General features: G+C 35.4%; 1 protein-coding gene across 1 annotated transcript in view; it reads right to left on the reverse strand.

The window, feature by feature from the left end:
• Nucleotides 1–488: 488 nt before the first annotated feature.
• LCA5 (lebercilin LCA5) overlaps nucleotides 489–22,272 on the reverse strand; it is a 50,799-nt gene continuing 29,015 nt past the window's right edge. Inside the window, exons 4-8 of the mRNA XM_036249481.1 lie at nucleotides 11,946–12,083; nucleotides 7,928–8,024; nucleotides 7,118–7,257; nucleotides 4,585–4,717; nucleotides 489–2,700 (exon numbers count right to left, since the gene is read on the reverse strand). Coding sequence (XP_036105374.1) covers nucleotides 1,856–2,700; nucleotides 4,585–4,717; nucleotides 7,118–7,257; nucleotides 7,928–8,024; nucleotides 11,946–12,083 — 1,353 coding nt within the window. The 3' untranslated portion in view covers nucleotides 489–1,855. The remainder of the gene's footprint in view (nucleotides 2,701–4,584; nucleotides 4,718–7,117; nucleotides 7,258–7,927; nucleotides 8,025–11,945; nucleotides 12,084–22,272) is intronic.

Genomic DNA, 22,272 nt, shown 5'->3' on the forward strand with positions numbered 1-22,272 from the left:
AACTTTTATTAGTAAGAATTCTGAGTACAAATAACAAACTTGACATTTAGAAAAAATATGATTTACTCTCTAAGGTTTATTCATAAAGAAAAACCTGTTCTGTACATTTTAATCTCCAATTTTAATGCTTCTAAGACTATAACTTAATTTTAGGTTTAAATTTAATAATTCTGTCTTGTTGCATCTGGTTAAAAAGCCTAAAAAATATTAGGTAGAGAAAAGTAAGAGAATAATTAAAATGACCTGAGAGTAATTAAAATGACCTGAATATAAAACTTTACCAAAAGGCTTTTTAAAAAGCTTGTAAGACAAAACCACCTAAATATTAGAATACATTTGGCAGAACACCTAGCAGCTATGAACAAAATTAACATTACAATACTGTGGTTTACATATATTAGAATAATTTGCAACACACTAAATGCTTATTTATATCAGACATAAAAAGTCTATTAAGACATTTAAAAAATACAGTTTAGCACTTTGATTCCCAATAAATGACAGGAACACAATTTAAAAGATAGCTGATACATCTTTTAATTAGAGACCTAACCAGGTAAAGTCTTATCAAATAGTTATGAAATTATATTAAATAATAGGCATTTACAAGTACTCAAGATAAAACAGTAACACTTGTACCTTCATTCATGTGTATGCTTGGCATTAGAAATCATACTGAGTGAAAAAATAACAAAACCAGCTCACTTTAGAGTAAGTGCCAATCTACATTTTTATTCTTCCCCTGACACCATTTCTACCCCTCTTCATTTTAAGTGTTAACAGAAAACTCTACTTGGTTGGTAATGTATTACTACTTCTTAAAGACCAATCATACCCAGCATAATCCATGGTCATTAAGTCCTTTGCAGATGAAGTGAGCTACAAAGAGCAAAAGACTAGTGCAAATGCATTTCAACAGAAACACATTCACCCTACACTGCAAGGCAAAAAATCCCATTTCTAAAACGCCTTTAAACAAATTTGCTCTAAAATAAATCCTGTAAGTACAAATAGTATCACACTAATATTGTCTCTTTGGTTTGACAGTAAATTCAAATCTTAATAGTATATATTAAAATTTCCAAGTTATATTACTTTGGAAACATAATTGAGTTGAAAATCCTTCTATGTTGGAATGAAATCTCAAATACAAATAGTGTAAGAGAACTAGGATTACTGATTATGCTGGAAGCCATGTCAGAATTGTCCATGCAAACAAACGTCTTCTGAATTCAACCTACTATGTTAGCACAGTTGTAGGTGAGTGATTTAACAAGACTTGTAATTGGGAAATGAGCAGCTCTTGACTTCGGTTTCTTTCAACGGAAAAGGGAATTCCAATGTTATGGTTGCTTCCACTTAAAAGTAGCTCAGCCCTGCCATGTAAGAAAAGAACCTCCACCCCTATACATTAAAGACTGGGCTCCAAAGTAGCACCTGTTCTCCACCACCTGGGAGTTATACCTCCCAACAGTGTCTCTCACCCTTAATTTACCTTCAATAATGAACATATTTTGGTCATATCCTCACTGAGCTAAATACAAATTAATAAATAGGGATTAAAAATAGAAAATGAATAAGAACTCCAATGGAGTGAAACTTCCCATGGAGCTTAAGAGGTAAAACCTATTTGTAAATAAAGTCAAAACTAAGTAAGATATAGCTCTATTTTTGGTTTCATTCAAAAGTGCCTCCTTTGTTCTTGGCAAACTGTCTATGTGGTATGACACTGTAGTTGTCTACTAAAATCATTCCTTAATAAGGACTTTCTATATTAAGAGTCTAAGTGTTTGTAATATACACTGTATTAAAATATTTTAATATTTACAATTGGAAAAATGCATACGCTAGTCAGTCATCTCAGTGCTACTTCTTCAATTTCATCTTCTACAGAATCAACTGCTTTTACTGCTGGCTTATTGTTTGCATTTTTTAATCTGGGTCTATTTGGATTAAAACTTCTTCCTTCACTGAGGAAGTAGTCATCTTCGTCATGTTCTCTCCCCCTGCTGCTTTTGTCCCCAGGGAGAAAACTCAGAGGGTCGAAGTCTCCCTTGCTGGCAGCCAGGGAGTTCCGGTCACTGCTTTTGGAGGAAACAGTGCTGCTGCCACTGGCACCGAACAGCTGTTCCATCAGGTTAGCTTTTCTCTCTTTCCTTGTAGTTAAATCTACACCGTCTCTACTAAGTTTCTCCATACTGTTTCTTTGGAAATCCAAAAGGCCACTTTTTTGGCTAAGTAGGTTGGACTTCCCTGATGTTTTTGCAAATGAAGGCACGTAGCTGCCAAATACAAGATCATTTGGAGAGACTGGGCTTCTGATACTTCCTGGATTCCGACCATCTCTTTTTGAAGTTAAAAGACTGATGTCTTGCGGACGATGCCCATTAAATAATCTCTCTGAGGACTCAGAGAACATGTATGTTTTGGGGCTTCTCTCTGGGGAGTGCAGTTTAGATTCCAAACCAGGAAGCAACGGCAGAGGCAGACATTTTATCTTCTGGGGATCCTGAGCTTCTCTGCTGATTTCATTCAGTTTAGCCAGTAGCAGTTCTCTCTTCAGCCTTTCTTCTTCCGTTTCTTCCAATTTATCAATATTTTGAATTTGGTACCTTCCAGTTTCTAATGCTGGCTTTTCTTCTCTCTGCAGCACGGATGTCTTTTCTCTTTGCTTTTTAACAAGTTCTTCTCTTTCCCATTCTGTATAAAATCAAATTTTAAAATTTGTCAATATTTTTATTTTTTATCTTATTACTGCAAGTATTTACAGATGTCTCCCCCCTGAGTCCACTGGTTATGCATATAAGTTCTTTGGTTTATCTCTTCCCAACCCACCCCCACCGCCCTATCCTCTGAGGGTTGTCAGTCTGTTCCCTACTTCCAAGTCTCTGGATCTATTTTGATCGTCAGCTTATTTTGTTCATGATATTCCATAAATGAGATCAGGTGGTACTGTTTTTCTCAACAGTTAATATTTTTAAACAGAAAGCTTCAATTCTCATCTTTTACAAAACAATAGTCTATTTAATTTGGGTATTATTACTACAGTGAAAATGGACACCATAAATTTCATTTCAATACTTGATAATCTGGGATTCAAAAAGAATATATTTAATGTATATTGCATTTAAGATTCACATTTTAAAATTTTGTTCTTCAATTTAGGGGTAGGGAAGAATGCTCTATTTTTTTATACCTGATACAGTGCTGCACACTGAATGGGGATGGTGGGATGGTTGGAGAAAAGACTTTTAAACTTAAATTGAACCTCTGGATGTCCTACCCTGAGACACACACATCACTTATGTAGTATTCTGACAGATGATGCCTTACCTGAATCTAATTAAGAGAAAGCTTTAAATAAACCTCAAATGAGGAACATTCTATGTCTATATTCATCAGTAATATCTCACAAAATATTTTAAAAGGCTAAGAAGCTATTCCACATAAGAAAATGCTATAAAGGACTAAACTAATATAGACAGCAGATTAGACAAACAGGTTGTATCAAAGTTAAATTTATTGAAAATGACACTGGAATGATATGACATTAAGGGAATGCCCTTATTTTGGTGAAATATACATAAAAGTATTTTAGGGTATAAGCATGGGGTATACAACTTAATCTTAAATAGTTCTTTGGCTATTATTTCTGCTTTGCTATAATTTTGAGATTTCCAAAATTAAAAATATTAACATATGTAAGAACAATATGCATTTGGTAGTTTTAGTAAATGGTATCCATTCTCACTGATGTCAGAGATCATTCCATATAAACTCCAGGAAAAGTGATCGTAATAATTTACTCCTTTTCTTGGTTCCTAGACAGAATTAAACATAACACCTAATTTTCTATTCTATAGTTTAACATGTGAAAGCACCTCCCTTTGTACATTAGCCAACAGTGGTGTAAATATAGCTTCTATTCAACTGTTAAATTGTTTTAAATACATACATACACTTAGTTAAGTAACAATTAGTCAGATTTTATGTTCCATTAACTTTGGGGGGGGGTTCTCTGTAAAACAGCTACTATATAACTAATGCAATACATTAAAAGATTAGACAGCTTTAAGACAGATGGAAATGAATTTATTCCTGAACTTCATTTCCAGTATCTGAAATCATGTGAGTTGGTTCACTAAATTTCCACACTAATGGTTGAACATGTTTAAAAATTTACTTTACATATTAAAAAAAGTTATAGCAATATATTCAGGACCTCACAATGTATTAATTTATTTTAATGCTTGGGCTTGTCTACACACTAGAGAAATTTAAGGTCAAGCCAATAAAGAAGGTTGTATTTCAATTATAGCGTCACCAACCTTTAGTTAATACACAAAGAATTTTTTCCCGTTTGTCTGAATTTTCTGAAAGTAACTTTGTCCTTATTCCCTAACCCCAAATAGCAACTGTAATACGGTTTTAATTTTTTTCTTTCCTTAGTAACTTCATTCAAATGTTTGTGATTCCTCAGAGAACAGCCCCTTCCACTCTTATCTTGTTCTGTATATCCAATTCATTCTTCAGCTGGAAGATATTCGAGGATGTTAACTCATCAGTGTTTAAACAAACTCTTACCATCCTCCAGCTTCTCAACCTCTTGTTTTACAACATGGATTCCTTGATCTTTAACAAAATTTTCTTCTCTTTCCACAACTGGGTTTAGAATCTCTGCTTCTTCATATTCATCTCTCTCTTGAGATATCAGGTCCTATTACATGTTTAAAAGAAAAATTCAAGTTTACATGAAGAAAAAGGAAAAGGAGCTACTTAAATATACATTTATCTCCCATTAAGCATGATATCAAATAGATGAGAAATTAAAGCAAATTTTCAATTAATAAATCAGTGAGTGAGAAGTTAACCTTTGAAAGACACTTCAAAAGGACACAGCTTTATTTCTTACTTTAGTTAAAATTTTAAAGAAGTATTTATAACCTATATCAAAACCAAAACCCATATACTAGAATTAAAGTCAATACCCTACATAGAATTCTGAAGAGACAAGTTTCAGAAGTATCCTTGCTTTGTACATTTCACAACAAAATCTGATTAATTCAGTTAAGCAGTAAATGTATAAAGGCCTACTGAGATGGTGTTGAATTATAACAAAGGCAGAGACAATTACACTGAATCTTTCGAGTTTATACTAGGATTTGAGTCTCACCTATACCTTTAGGCCCAAAGCCTTTGATTAATAAATTTTGCAACATTCAAATCAAATGAAAATATAAACTTCAGTTCCTTGTTTCTTATGGTCACTTTCATGTGTGTAATTTTTCTTAAAATATCTATTTTTAGTAACCTTGTAGAGTAGAGCATTGTCCCTTGGTATCCATCTTCCTTTTATTTATTTTTTATCCTCACCCGAGGATATTTTTCCATTTTCTGTACAGATAGAGTGGGAGGGAGAGAGAGGAAGGGAGAGAGAGAGAGAAACATCGATGTGAAGGGACACATCGAGTGGCTGCCACCCGCACGACCAACCAGGGCTGGGGACAAACTGCAACCGAAGTACGTGCCCTTAGCGGGAACCGAACCCGGGTCTCTCCGGACCGCAGGTCAACGCTCTAACCGCTGAGCCAAACTGGCCAGGGCTCCATCTTCCTTTTAGTTACAAAATACCTTGAGTTTTAGCAGAGCACAGGGCTGCTCAACTGGAGACTACATTGACTAGACTCCCTTGCAGCTAGGCAGGATCAATAGGGTATGAGTGGAAGTATGTATACAATGTCTGATCATATTTATAAAAGCTGCTTGCCCTTCACTTCCTCATTCCTCCTTTTCATAGGGGTAATGAGCCAGTTCCAACAATAGAAAAGAAGACCACACTCTTCAAGATGGAAGAGTAATAAGATAAAGGATGACTACCATGGAACAAAACTGTCAACTTATTCTGGACTACCTGCTGACCTTCAGTCTATTACAAGAAAAACAAATTTGTATTTTGCTTGAGCCATTGTATTCTGGGTCTCTTTTTAAAAGCAACTTGGCCTGTACTTTAACAAAGTTCCCATTTGCTAAGGCTCTTTATAGTGGAAGAATCCATCTTAAGAACTTCACAAACTTTGTGATTAGTTATTACCAAGACCCTAAAGGGCAATGCACCCCCATTTTATAAATTAGGAAACTGAAGCTCCAAGAAGTCACACAACTAAAATGTTAGAACTAGAATTTAACTAAAATGGAATGTTAATTCCAAGGTTCTCTTTTCACTATATCCAGTTGCTGTTCCTCCTGCTGAAACTTAAAAAAACACTATTGTAAAGTTAAGAATTACTTTGCTATTCCACATTTTACCCTTTCAAAAAGGAAAATTAACATGATCTCCAGTATCAATGATAGTATAAATACAGGAAGAAACACAGCAGATGGAGCTAATTTGTCTAAATTGTAAAACAAAACAAAAAAACTAGAATACACACAAGAACCAAATCAGTCCATCCTTTCTGTATTATATAAGAAGAGATCTCAGGGTCAAGGGGAAACTTACAAGGCACAAAAACATGGACTATATAAAATATGATGGTGCTCTGGTACACATTTCCTTTGGATTTTAAACTAAACACTAAAGAGAAAAACCTCTTAGAGAAAAGGACCTTCCAGTATTCAGAACATAAGTCCTATTAATGAAGGCTCATGGAATGCCACTCTAATTGAAACTTTACCAAGTCAGGTTTCACTGCAATTATTTTGCTCAGCTTTCGGCTCACTTGTAAAAGTCTCTAACAAAGAAGGCCCCCAAAATGTAGTCAAATTCTAACAAATCATTTGAAAGGTACTATTATTTGCTTTTAAACATAAAAGCAAGGAGGATTTTTACACTATTTCAGCACAAGGTAAGATACTTGTAAAGTAAATTTTTCTTCCCTTCTATCTCCAACCCAAAAGGTACAATCAACCTTTTTGAAGCATCTGAAATGCAATGTGAAGAGTCAATCCAGTGGAATTTAATAAAAATATACAGATGTTATCTGTCACTCTCTTTGAAAGGCTAGCTGCACATTGACATATGTAGCATTAGTGTCATTGCTGAAATTGTTAAATGTTTGATGTTATAGGAATAACTTCAAACTCAGAGCTTGGTACATAATCATATTGCTAAACTCACCAAAGAAAGACGTTCAGGTTCCCATTTGTTTTCATAACACATGACTGTTTGTGGTATAATAGGAAAGTCTTGTAGCTTGAAGTCTTCACTGGTTTGTACTCCTTTTGTACAGTGGTATGCAAAATCACTCTGGCATGCAGCTTGAAACACCATGAAAATTATAAAAGAGTTTTTCTAATCATATTAAACATTGCTAAGATATATGGAATTCAGGTGGCATATATATTCACCATCTAAATGAGATAATGTATGTTTTGCTCAGCTCCATGACTACTCACATTCATATTTCAGTTTCTAGGATTTATTGGCCATTACATAATTTGAGGACAATTCTGACAGGTAAATTTCATTAAGCTTTTACAAAGTTTGTTTTTAACTTTTTGTAATTTATAGAAGAGGAAAATTATACAGTACTTTTGTTTAAACAAAAGATAAACATATTTGTATAACAATACCAAAGTATTTATGAGTGAAATGAAATAGCTGGATTTACTGTAAATACTCTGGAAAAAAGTAAAAAAAAGATGAAATTAGTAAAAATGTATAACTGTTAAAAGCTAGGTGATTTGTAAGTAAAGGTTCATTACACTCTAGTTTGGGGCATGCTTAAAGAAAAATTTTAATAAATTATGCAAAATATAACTTGTGAACTCAGAAAAAACTTGAGAAAGTTGAATTACTGAAAATTATTTAATATTAAATATTAAACTAGTCAGTAGTTTAAAGGAAACTTAAATTTATTTCAATAAAGTTCTTTCCCCTTTCCTTCTATTTCAGAATTTGTTTTGTTATTAGTAATAGCTACTATACCATTTTTTCTTGATATATGTTCTTTTTCTTTCTTTGGAGAAGACTTTGGTAGACGATTAGAATAAATGTTTTTTATATCCAATTCTCTCTCCTTTTCCTGAAAACAAATCCAATACAATTAAGGACACAGAGTCTCAGTTCAAAACAAAACAAAAATACTCACCTTGTCAAATAGTATTTTACTTACCAAATTGGAATACCTATATAGTTCAGTTTCCCTTTGCTCTACCCTAACCTAAATGTCCTGGAGACAATTATTTTAATAGTTAGGTAGTGACAATGATTCTCCCTACACAGTCCAATATATATTGGCAGTTGAAAAAAGAGAGAAAATAGGCATAATTCATTTTCTACCCACTCCTACCTTATAGAGCTATTATTGTCCTAAACTGTCTTCCAGGCTTAGCAACAGAGACAAAGAATTTAGTTAGCATCTCTCAAATGTGAGTTATCAATTATTAATGAGTTAAAAAATTAGACCTTTAAAAAAAAATACAGGTGTTCTTAACCATTTTGGGACTACACTCTTCTCTGATAATTTGATTAACAAAGTAAAAATTTTATGCAAGATAAGGTATGAACACTAAATTTTACACAAAATTTCCACCCATCAGTGAGTTCAGGGAAGAATGAAAAGAACACCTATTTTAACAAAATATACTAATTTAAATGCTTCCTCTAAATACTGTGAAAATGAAGGGCATTATTTAAAATAACTAAAAATAAAAAATTATTAAGCATGGGATTATCTGAGGAAGAACACAAGATTATTCAACCATGTGACAGAAGAACTCTAGTTCCCATCATTTTCTTCCAGGATTTTATAACTTATTTCAGTTATATCATTCCTATTAGTGTATTCAATGTTTCATTTTTGACACGTGTCATAGTGATTATATTAATAAACCTTTTCTTTATTAGTGCCAAAGATGATACTGAAATTTTTTAAATGATATAGTACCACTTAGAAATATGAAAGGTATCAGTGTTGTAAAATATTCAGTTTTCATCAAATATATATTATAGGGAGAAATAATGCTATTTAAAATAAAGTGCTTAGATTGTTAGAAAATACTATGAACAATTATACACCAAAAAATTGGACAACCTAGGCGAAATGGACAAATTTCTAGAATCACACAGTCTCCCAAAACTGAACCGGGAAGAGTCAAAAAACTTAAACAGACCAACAACAACTGAGGAAAATGAAGCTGTAATCAATAAACTCCCAGCAACAAAAGCCTGGGTCTGGATGACCTCACAGGGAAGTTTTACCAAACGTTCAAAGAAGAACTAACACCCATTCTCCTCAAATTAAATTCCAAAAAATTCAAGAGGAAGAAAGACTTCCAAGCTTTTTATGAAGCTAGCATAATCCTAATTCTAAAACCAGATAAAGACACTACCAAAAAAGTAATCTATATGCCAAATCCTCAACAAAATTTTAGCAAATCGGATCCAGCAATATATCATTCCCCAAGACCGGGTGGGATTCACCCCAGTGATGCACGGATGGTACAAATTTGCAAATCAATAAATGTGATACACCACATAAACAATATGAAAGATAAAAACCAAATAATCATATCAATAGATACTAAAAAAGCATTTGACAAAATCCAGCACCCCTTTCTGATAAGGATACTCAGCAAAGTGGAAATAAAGGGATCATATCACAACATAATGAAGGCCAGCCGGGCTGGTGTGGTTCACTGGATGAGCGTTGACCCATGCACCAAGAGGTCAGTGGTTCGATTCCCAGTCAGGGCACATGCCCAGGTTGTGGGCCCAATCTCCAGTGAAGGTATGCAGGAGGTGGCCAACTGATGTTCTCTCTCATCAATGTTTCTATCTTTCTTTCCTTCTCCCTTCCTCTCTCTCTGAGGAAAAATAAATAAATAAAATAAAGGCCACATATAAAAAACCTACAGCCAACATCATACTCAATGGGCAAAAACTAAAAGCATTTCCCTTAAGAACAGAAAAAAGACAGGGATGCCCGCTTTCGCCACTCTTATGTAACATAGTACTGGAAGCCATAGCCACAGCAATTAGACCAAAAGAAAAAATAAAAGGGATCCAAATTGGAAAGGAGGAAGTAAAACTGTCATTATTCATGGATGACATGATATTGTACATAGAAAACCCTAAAGACTCCATCAAAAAGCTAGTAGATTTAATAAATGAATTTAGCAAAGTAGCAGGATACAAAATTAACATCCAGAAAATGATGATACTTTATACACTAATAATGAACATTCAGAAAGGGAAACTAAAAAAAAAATCCCATTGACCATTGCAACAACAAAAAATAAAATACCTAGGAATAAACTTAACCAAGGAGGTAAAAGACATATACCATGTTCATAGGTTAAAAGAATCAATATTATTAAAATGTTCATACTACTCAAAGCAATCTATAGATTCAATGCAATCCCTATTAAAGTATCAACAGCATATTTCATAAATCTAGAACAAATACTCCAAAAGTTTATATAGAACCATAAAAGCCCCTGAATAGCCACAGCAATCCTGAAAAAGAAGAACAAAATGGAAGAGATTACAATACCAGATATTAAGTTATACTACAAAGCCATCATAATCAAAACAGCTTGGTACTGGCGCAAGAACAGGCATTATACATCAATGGAACAGAACAGAGAACCCATAAATCGACCCAAGACAGTATGCACAATTAATATCTGGCAAAGAGTATACAATGAAGAAAAGATAGTCTCTTCAATAAATAGTGTTGGGAAATTGGACAGCTACAGGCAAAAAAAAATTAAACTAGACTACCAACTTACACTATACACAAGAATAAACTCAAAATGGAAAAGGACTTAAATGTCACTTGTGAAACCATAAAAACCCTAGGTGAAAATGTAGGCAGAAAAATCTCAAACATCATATATAGCGGAATTTTCACTGATAACATTGTCTAGGGCAAGAGAAACAATGGAAAAAATTAATAAATGGGACTACATCAAACTTAAAAGCTTCTATACAGCAAAAGAAACCAGCATCAAAATGAAAAGGAAACCCACTCTCTGGGAGAACACATTTGCCGACGATACATTGGATAAGGGGTTAATATCCAAAATATATAGAGTACTCATACAACAACAAAAGGAAGACAAACAATCCAATTAAAAATTGGACAGAGGACCTGAACAGACACTTCTCTAAGCAGGACATAGAAATGGCCAGGAGACATATGAAAAAATGTTCAACATCTCTAATCATCAGAGAAATGCAAATCAAAAAGACTATGACATATCACCTCACACCTGCCAGAACAGTGGCCATCAATAAATCCTCAAAGAAGTGCTAGTGAGGATGTGGAAAAAGGGGACTCCAGGACATTGCTGGTGGGAATGCAGACTGATGCAGCCACTGTGGAAAACAATATGATGCTTCCTCAAAAAATTAAAAATGGAACTGCCATTTGACGCAGTGATCCTACTTCTTGGAATATATCCTAAGCGTGAAAAACAAATCAGGAAAAATATATGCACCCCTATGTTCATAGCAGCGCTATTTATAATAGCTAAGATCTGGAAACAGCCCAAGTGCCCATCAGTAGATGAGTGGATAAAAAAACTGTGGTTCATTTACACAATGTAATACTATGCAGCTGTAAGAAGGATCTATTACCCTTTGAGAGGACCTGGAGGGACCTGGAGAGTATTATGCTAAGCAAAATAAGAGTCAGAGAAAGACAAGTACCACATGATCTTACTGATTTATGGAATATAATGAACAAATTAAGCTGTTGACCAAAACAGATCCAGAGCCATGGAAGTAGGGAACAGACTAACAAACTTCAGAGGGATGGGGATGGGAAGGGTGGGAAGAGATAAACCAAAGAACATACATGCATATACGCACAACCAATGGTCACAGACATAAGTTGGGGAAAGCAGGAGGGAGGTGGGAGCGGGGAGGAAGGCATCAATGGGGAAAAAGGGGACATCTTGTAATACTTTCAGCAACAATAAATAAATAAAGTGCTTACCTTTAATTTGTGATATAGTTGTTGTAGCTCCTTTTGAAGAACTTTATTTTCATCATGAGCGTCATATGCCCTTTTCCTTTCAGCAATCAGTTGTCGTTGGAAACTGTTACTACTTAGTTCAAGGTTTTTCGATAGTTCCTATGATGTGTGTATAAACACACAATAATAATAGTTAAAAAATAATTCAACAGTAAAACATTGCACTTAGTATCAAAGTGCCTTTTTTTAGTAGTACTATGCAAGACATACAAACCAGGCTAAGATTAATGTTTAGAAAACAAAATAAACTGAAAAAGACTGACCAACAATTTAATACTTAGCTATTATTCCTTTCTTTGTTTTTCACAATGATTTACAAATAATTTCTTAAGCATTTGTCTGAAAGGTACATGAATAGTCATTTAAGTTGGGAGCAAAAAGACAGCTAAAGGATGTGATGACAAACAGAGGCTTTTGAGAATCATTATTTGGGCAAATAGACATGAAGACAGCTGTGTACAATTACATAGCACTATTCAAGGTGCAGAAATTGCCTTGGAGAATATTTCTAAATAAAAATAATAGTCATTTCCACGGTCTTCAACATGTTCCATGAAGTTTATAAAAGAATTTATGTTAAAATATTTTATTTTAGATAATATCAGCATCATGGTGGCATGAGTTATTCCTTTTTTCTCTCCCCTTTGACTTACAAGTAATTGGACATCTATAATGGAACAAAAGTGCCTTCTGCACAGCACACCAGGATACTCAAGAGATCCATCCATCTGTACACCCAAAAGTGTGTGCACTGGGTCTCAGGGAAGGCTGCAGAGCCAGGCCAGCATGACCTTTCTGGCAGAGGAGGTGAAGGGTGAAGATAGTGAATGGAAGGTCTGCCCTGCTGTGTATGATGCAGCTGGAAAAAACCATTGCTCTCTCTGAGAAAGGACCACAGTCACTAGGTGGAAGAAAAGAAAAGGGAAGAAGGCAGACAGACAGAGATGAAGGAATGTGTTTCCTTCTGTATGCCATGGGACACTGGCAAAAGATCCACCTACAGATCTCTGTGATTCCCCCAATGGAGGATCCCCCTACATGGGCACACCTAAAGCCACAAATACCTCCCCTGTAGCTTTTTCTTTTTGTTTGTTTTTACAAAAGAAAGGCTCCTAATTATGAACCTGTTGAACTATTAGAATCAAAATGAACAAAGGTGTTCACTACTTCAAATGCAGCAGCAGAGAGACTGTTCAACAAACACAATGAAAAATTGTAATAATATTACAAAAAGAAAGTGACAATGTTCTAGTGACCAAACCTCAAAATATGGAATACTGTGATCTCACTGAAAAGAACTCGAAATACTTCTTAAGAAGAAATCCAATGAGCTACAAGAAAATTCAGAAAGGCAATACAGTGACCTCAGGATAAAATTAATAGGTAGAAGGAAGAGTACTTTGGAGATTCCAAAATGGCAGCGGAATAAGTGGAAGCTAAAAAGACGATCTCCCAGGACCAAACTTGAATTACAACTAAAATAAAGACCAATCATCGGGAAAAAGCAACAGAAAAGCAGCTTGAGAAGACCATATATCCAGGGATATTGAATTGAGCCTGGTGGGTCTGTAGAGGCACGAAAAGGGGGCTGGGAGCCCACAGACAGCAGCGGTCTTACCTGTGAGCAGCACCCTTGGGGTTAAAATCCCAAGCGAGCTCCACAACACAGAGGGCCGGTACAGAAAACTTAATGAGCTACAGCTACTTACCTTGGGCTCTGGCACAGGGAGGGCAGACTGGACTGGCACTGTGTGGGGACACTCAGGATTTGGAGGGTGCTCAAGCTTTTGCTGAGTTGTGGCCACACAGGACAGTGGCCATCTTACTCCTTCCCCAAGATCTGGGGAGAAGCAGCAGCCCTTACCTCGGAGATTTAACGCCCCCCACCTGGGCCAAAAAAATGCAAATTGAAGCTCAATAACAACCAGCATCTGCCCCACCCTCAGGAAATCCTCTTACAATGAACACCTGAGGTAGTTTTTCATTCCACTGAGAACCCAAGACTTTTCAAATAACTGAGACTAATACCCTCCAGGCAAAAAGCTAGAGGATAACTGAACCTTTCCTGGGCTTCCAAATCTACCCAGGAAAGTGACTTGACAGTGGTGTTTAACGTGGACCCACCCAGGCTCATCCAAACCCAGTAGAGGGAGCCACAAACAGCAGAACACCTTTTCCACAGGGAAAATTTAGCAGGCTCCAAAATCCACCAACATAGCCAAAATGGTGAAACAAAGAAACAAATCTCAACTGAAAGAACGAGACCTCTACCAAAGATGAGATAAATGAAATGCAGTTAAGCAAGTTATCCGAGGTAGAGCTCAGAGCCATGATCTTAAGAAAGTTCAACAGCATGAGTAAGGACATCAACACCATGAGTAAAAATAATAAAAACATTGAAAATCAATCAATTGAAAATGAAAAACCACCAAGAAAAATTAAGAATGACATAGCAGAAATAAAGAACTCAATGGAAGGACTGAACAGCAGAATAGAGGAAGCTGAGGACCGGATCAGTGAATTAGAAGACAGAGTAGAAAAATATCACCAATCAAAAAACCAAAAGGAAAAAAAAGCAATTAAAAAAACAGAAAAACAGCTTAAGAAACTGTGAGACAACTGGAACCGTAATAACATTAACATCATAGGAGTCCCTGAAGAAGAAGAAAATGAGCAAGGGTTAGAGAATTTCTTCAAATGTATTTGAAGAAATAATGACAAAAAACTTCCCTAATTTGGTGAAGGAAGAAGGTATTCAAGTTCAAGAAGCACAGAGAACCCAATTAAGAACCCAAACAGGCCCACACCAAGACACATAGTAATTAAAATGCCAAAAATTAAAGACAAAGAGAGAATCTTAAAGGCAGCAAGAGATAAGCAACAGGTTACCTACAAAGGAACCCCAATAAGGCTCTCAGCTGACTTCTCAACAGAAACACTACAGCCCAGAAGGGAATGGCATGAAGTAATCAAGGTCATGAAAAACAAGGATCTGAATCCAAGAGTACTCTATCCAGCAAGGCTATCATTCAAAATAGAAGGTCAGCCCTGGTCAGTTTGGCTTAGCAGTTGGAGCTTCGGCCTGCGGACCAGAGAGTCCCCGGTTTGGTTCCTGCTAGGGGCACGAACCAAAATAGAAGGTCAATTAAAGAGATTTCCACACACAAAAAAAGGCTAAGGGAATATATTAGCACCAAACCAGCACTGCAAGAAATACTAAAAGGACAGCTATAATTAGCAGAAGAAAAAGGAAGAAAAATATAACCACAATGAACAAAAATGGCAATAAATACATATCAATAATTACCTTAAATGTAAATGGATTGAATGCTCCAATAAAAAGACAGAGTAGTTGATTGGATAAGAAAGCATGACTCACATATATGTTGTTTACAGGACACTCACCACACAACAAAAGACTCACATAGGCTGAAAGTGAAGGGATGGAAAAAAAATCTTTCAAATAAATGAAAAGCAAAAAAAAGCTGGGGTACCAATACACATATCTGATAAAACAGATTTCAAAATGAAGGCCATAATTAGAGACAAAGAAGGCCACTACATAATATTGAAAGGATCTATCCAACAGGAAGATATAACCTTGGTAAACATATATGCACCCATTATAGGAGCACCAACATATATTAAAAATCTTCTGGAGGACTTCAAAGGAGAATCAACAGCAATACAATCATAGCTGGAGACTTCAACACCCCGCTGACATCACTGGATAGATCCTATAGACAAAAAATTAACAAGGAAACAGAGACTCTAAATGAAGCACTAAATCAAATGGATTTAATAAACATCTACAGAGAATTACCCCAAAACTGCAGAAATCACATTCTTCTCAAGTACACATGGGACATTCTCAAAGATAGACCACATGTTAAGGCACGAACTAAGTCTCTAAAAGTTCAAGAAGATTGAAATCATATCAAGCATCTTCTCAGAACACAATGGCATGAAACTAGAAACCAATTGCAACAAGAACATGCATAGACATTTGAAAACACGGAGGCTAAATAGCATGTTATTGAACAATCAATAGGTTACCATGGATATCAAAGAAGAAATTTAAAACTTCCTGGAAACCAATGAAAATGAACACACAACAGCACAAAATCTATGGGATGCAGCAAAAGCAGTTCTGAGCAAGAAGTTCATAGCACTACAGGCCTACCTCAAGAAACAAGAAAAATTTCTAATAGACTATCTAACCTCACAACCTAAAGAACTAGAAAGCAAACAAAAAGAAAACCCCAGAGTAAGTAGAAGGAAGGAAATAGTAAAGATCAGAGCAGAAATAAACGACATGGAGACCAAAAAAACAATTCAAAGGTTCAATGAAACAAAGAGCTGGTTCTTTGAAAAGATAAACAAGATTGGTGGACCCTTAGCTAGACACACCTAGAAACAAAGAGAGAGAACCCAAATACACAAAATCAGAAATGAAAGAGGAGAAGTAACAACTGACACCACAGAATTATAGAGGATCGGTAATAAATACTATGAACAATTACATGGGAACAAATTAGACAAGCTAAGTGAAATAGACAAATTTCTAGAAACACACAGTCTCCCAAACCTAAACTGAGAAGAGAGAGAAAATTTAAACAGACTAATAACAACTAAGGAAATTGAAGATGTAATCAAGACTCTCCCAGCAAACAAAAGCCCAGGCCCAAAAGGCTTCACAGGAGAGTTTTACCGAACGTTTAAAGAAGAACTAACACCCATTCTCTTCAAACTATTCCAAAAAGTCAAGAACAAAGAAGACTTCCAAACTTGTTTTATGAGGCCAGCATACTGTAATTCTAATTCCAAATCCAGAAAAAGACACTACAAAGAAAGAAAACTACAGGTCAATATCCCTGATGAACATAGATGCCAAAATCCTAAACAAAATACTAGCAAATCGGATCCACCAATACATCAAAAAAATTATTCACCACGACCAAGTGGGATTCATCCCAGGGATGCAAGGCTGGTACAATATTTGCAAATCAATAAATGTAATACACCACATAAACAAAATGAAAGATAAAAAACACATGATCATATGAGTGGACACTGAAAAAACATTTGACAAAATGCAGCACCCATTTCTGATTAAAACGCTCAGCTATGTGGGAACAGAGGGATCATATCTCGACATAATAAATGTCATATATGAAAAACCTACAGCCAAAATCATACTCAATGGGAAAAAGTAAAAGCATTTCCCTTCAGAACAAGGACAAGACATGCATGCCCACTTTCGCCACTCTTATTTAACATAGTACTGGAAGTCTTAGCCACAGCAATCAGACAAGAAGAAAACATGAAAGGGATCCAAATTGGAAAGGAAAAAATGAAACTGTCATTATTTGCAGATTACATAATATTACCCATAAAAATCCTAAAGACTCCATCAAAGATCTACTAGACTTAATAAATGAATTTAGCAAAGTAACAGGATACAAATTAACGTCAAGAAATTGATGGCATTCTTATACACCAATGATGAAGTCACAGAAAGAGAAACTAAAAAAACAATCCCATTTACCATCGCAGCAAAAAAAATTAAGATACCTAGGAATAAACTTAACCAAAAAAGTAAAGGATTTATTTGCAGAAAACTACAGGACATTGAAAAAAAAAAAATACAGGAAGATATCAAAAAGTGGAAGCACATACCTTGTTCATGGATTAAAAGAACTAACATCATTAAAATGTCCATACTACCCAAAGCAATCTATAGATACAATGCAATCCCCATCAAAATACCAATGACATATTTCACAGATCTACAATAAATACTCCAAAAGTTTATATGGAACCAAAAAAGTCCCCGAATAACCACAGCAATCTTAAAAAAGAAGGACAAAGTAGGTGGGATCACAATACCGAATATCAGGTTATACTACAAAGCTACTGTAATCAGAACAGCCTGGTACCGGCACAAGAACAGGCATATAGATCAGTGTAACAGAACAGAGAACCTGGAAATTGACCAAAGACATTAATGTCAATTAATATTTGACAAAGGTGGCAACAGCATACAGTGGAGTAAAGACAGCCTCTTTAATAAACAGTGTGGAGAAAATTGGACAGCCCCATGCAAAAAAATGAAACTAGGCCATCAACTTACACCAGAATAAACTCAAAATGGATTAAAGACTTAAATGTGACTCGTGAATCCATAAAAATCCTGGAAGATAATGCAGGCAACAAAATTTCAGACATCATATGCAGCAGAATTTTCACTGATACATCACCTAAGGCAACAGAAACAAAGAAAAAAAATGAACACATGGGACTACATCAAACTAAAAAGCTTCTGCAAGAGAAAAAACACCAAAATGGAAAAGCAACCCACTGTATGAGAGAGCATAATTGCCAATGATACATCAGATATGGGGTTAATTTCTGAATTATATAGAGTGCTCATACAACTGAACAAAAGGAAGACAAAGAAACCAATTAAAAAATGGGCAGAGGAACTAAATAGATACCTCTCCAAACAGGGCATACAAATGGCTAAGAGACATATGAAGAAATGCTCAACATTACTAATCATCAGAGAGATGCAAATTAAAACAATCAGGTATCACCTCACACCCGTCAGAATGGCCGCCATCAACAAATCATCAAACAACAAGTGTTGGCGAGGGTGTGGAGAAAAGGGGACTCTAGTACACCGCTGGTGGGAATGCAGACTGGTGCAGCCACTATGGAAAATACTATGGTGTTACCTCAAAACATTAAAAATTGAATTGCCATTTGACCCAGTGATCCCACTTCTAGGAATATACCCTAAGAGGCCTGAAACACCTATCAGAAAGAACATATGTACCCCCATGGTCATAGCAGCACTATTTACAATAGCTAAGATCTGGAAAAGATCCAAATGTCCATCAGAAGACTAATGGATAAAAAAGCTGTGGTACATATACACAGTGGAGTACTATGCAGCTGTAAGAAAGAAAGCTCCCTTATCCTTTGAGATGACATGGAAGGACCTGGAGAGTATTATCCTAAGTGAAACAAACCAAATAGAGAAAGAAAAGTATCAGAGGATCTCACTTATATACGGAATATAATGAACATAACAGTCTGAGGAACAAGGTAGACCCAGAGACGTGGAAGGAGGGTACAGACTGAAAATCCTCAGAAGAGGAGGTAGGGGGGAAGGAAGAGATAAACCACAGAACTTACACGCATGTACGTATAACAAATAAACATGGATAACAAAGCTGGGGACGTGGTGGGTGGGGATGGGGAGGAATGTATCAATGAGGAAAAAAGAAGAAACATCTAACAAAATTAATAAAAATAAATAAAATAAAAAGATTCAAAAATTTTTTTAAAGGACTACTTTACCGAAGATACTGAAATAATAAAAGAACCAAACAGAAATTCTGGGGCAAAGAACTCAATAAAAGATATGAAGAATGAATTACAAAGCTCAAGAAATAGAACAAACCAGATGGACAAAAGAATAAGTAAGCTTGAGGATAGGAATTTAGAAATGATTCATGTGGAACAGGAAAGAGAACTAAGATTTTTTAAGAGTGAAGAAACCCTATAAGAACTGTCAAACTGCGTTTATAAAGCCAACATAAGATTAATGGATAAACCAGTAGAAGAAGAGAGAGAAAATGGAGCAGAGAGTTATTTAAAGATATAATAGCTGATAAACGCCCAAACCTGCGAAAGGAACTATACAGCCAAGTTCATGAAGCTAATAAAAGTTCATGAAGCCATATTACCTCAACACAAAAAGACCTTCTCCAAGTCACATTATACTAAAACTGTCAAAAGTCAATGACAAAGTATTTTAAAGGCAACTGAGTGGGAGAAAACTCCCCAGTAACCTGCATGAGAACGCACACTAGCCTATTAGCCAACTGCTCAGCAGCAGCTCTACAGCCTAGGAAAGAGTGAAGGACATATTCAAGATATTGAAAGACTAAAATTGCCAACCAAGAATATGCTATCTAGCAAAGTTACCCTTTAGCTATGAAGGAGAAATAAGGCTTTTCCAAACAAAAGCTTAGGGGGTTCACTACCACTAGACCTGCCTTAGAAGAAATGTTAAAAGAAGTTCTTCAAGTATACAAAACTCTGATTAAGATGACAGACTGTCAGAATTAGAAAACTCTATTATACCATAAAGGTTAAAGGAAAAGAACATTAAAAATAACTACAGCTACTACAACTTGGTAACAAAATCACAGCATAAAAAGATAATTTGTGACATTAAAAATATAAGAGGGGGAGGACAGAAAGATAGAACATTTACAAATGCATAAAAATAAGTTGCTATCAACAAAAAAGGACTATTTTATTTTGGGGATGTTTTATGTAAACTTACCATAACTGCAAAGCAAATATTTAGTAAAACATAAAAAAAAGGAGTGGGGAAAACTGAGCAAATCACCATGGAAAACCACTAAACTTACAAAGGTAGTCAGAAATAGACAGAAACAAAATACGCAAAAACAATGAAAAGACAAAATAACCAGAAGGCAAAAGATAAAATGGTGGTAGTAAATTCTTACATATCAATAATGAACTTAAATATACATGTATTGAATTCACCAATCAAATGGTACAGAGTGGGTGGATGGGTAAAAAACAAGACCCTACTATATGCTGCCAACAGAAAACTTATTTTAGCTTTAAAGACACATAATGCCTCGAAGTGAAAGGATGGAATATAATATTACAAGCAAACGGAAATCAAAAGATGGTCGGCATAGTCATTCTTATATCACACAAAATAGACTTCAAGCCAAAAAGGGTAACAAGAGGCAAAGAAGATCATTATATAATGATCAAGAAGATATAACAATCATTTATAAATATATATGATCCAAACACACAAGCAATGAAATATATTAAGCAAACACTAATGAATCTTACAGAGAAAAAGACTATACAATAATACTAGGGGACTTTAATACCTCACTATCAGCAATGAATAGACTAGCCAGGCAGAAAATCAATAAGTGAATGTTGGAATTGAACCACATTTCAGAACTGGACTAAAAAGATATAAAAGAACATTCCATTCAACAGCAGCAGAATATACATTCTTCTCAAGTATACATGAACCATTCTCTAGGATAGATCATATAATTGGGCATAAAACAAATCTAAGAAAATTTAAGATTGAAATCATACCAACTATCATTTCTGACCAAAGTAGCATGAAACTGAAATCAAAATAAGAGAAAAGTGAATCCCAAAGTAGCACAAGGAAGGAAAAAATAAAGATCTAGGAAATACAGCAGACACAAACAAAAGGAAGGAGCCAAAATGAGGAGATAAAGAAACATGTCCCAAATGAAAGAACAGGTCAAAACTCCAGTAAAAGAACTAAATGAAAAGAAAAAAAGCACCCTGGCTGGTCTAGCTCAGCAGTTAGAGTGTCGGCCCATGGACCAGAGGGTCCCTGATTTGGTTCCCGTCAATGGCACGTACCTCGGTTGCAGTTTGTCCCCGGTCCTGGTTGGCAACCACTTGATGTGTCTCTCTCATGTCGATGTTTCTCTCTCTTCCTCCCTCTCTCCCTCCCACTGTATATGAAGAAAAGTGCAAAAATGTCCTCAGATGAGGACAGAAAAAAAAAAAAGAAGAAGAAGAAAAGCAATATAGAGTACAAAACACTGGTTATAAGGATGCTCAATTAACGTAGGGGAAGTATAGATGAACTCAGTAAGAACTTCAACAAAGAGAAGAACCAGTCAGAAATGAAGACTTCATTAACTAAAATGAGAATATATGGGAGGGAATCAACAGCAGATTAGATGAAGCACAGGACTGAATCACCATTCTGTAACATGGAAGCAGAAAACACCCAATCAAAACAGCAAAAAGAAAAAATAATCGAAAAAAATGAGGACAGTTTGAGGAACCTCTGGGACAACATCAAGTGTACCAACATTTGCATTACAGGGGTAACCAGAAGGAAAAGAGAGACAGAGAGCAAGGGATTGAAACCTATTTAAAGAAGTAATGATCAACACTTCCCTAACCTGGCTAAGAAAACAGACATAAAACTCCAAGAACTTCTGAGAGTCTGAAACAAGATGGGCCCAAAAAGGCCCATGTGAAACATGTAAGTAAAATGCCAAAGTGAGATTAAAAGTAGCAAAAAAAGAGCAGTTAGTTATATACATGGGAGCTCCCATAAGACTATAAGCAAATTTTTCAACAGGAACTTTGTTCCCATACCTTCTGATCTTCAATCAAGATGACTCTATCCAGCAAGGTTATGATTTAGAATAGAATGGAAGAT

The sequence above is a fragment of the Molossus molossus genome, unplaced genomic scaffold, assembly GCF_014108415.1.
Source record: "Molossus molossus isolate mMolMol1 unplaced genomic scaffold, mMolMol1.p scaffold_m16_p_8, whole genome shotgun sequence".
Taxonomy (NCBI): domain Eukaryota; kingdom Metazoa; phylum Chordata; class Mammalia; order Chiroptera; family Molossidae; genus Molossus; species Molossus molossus.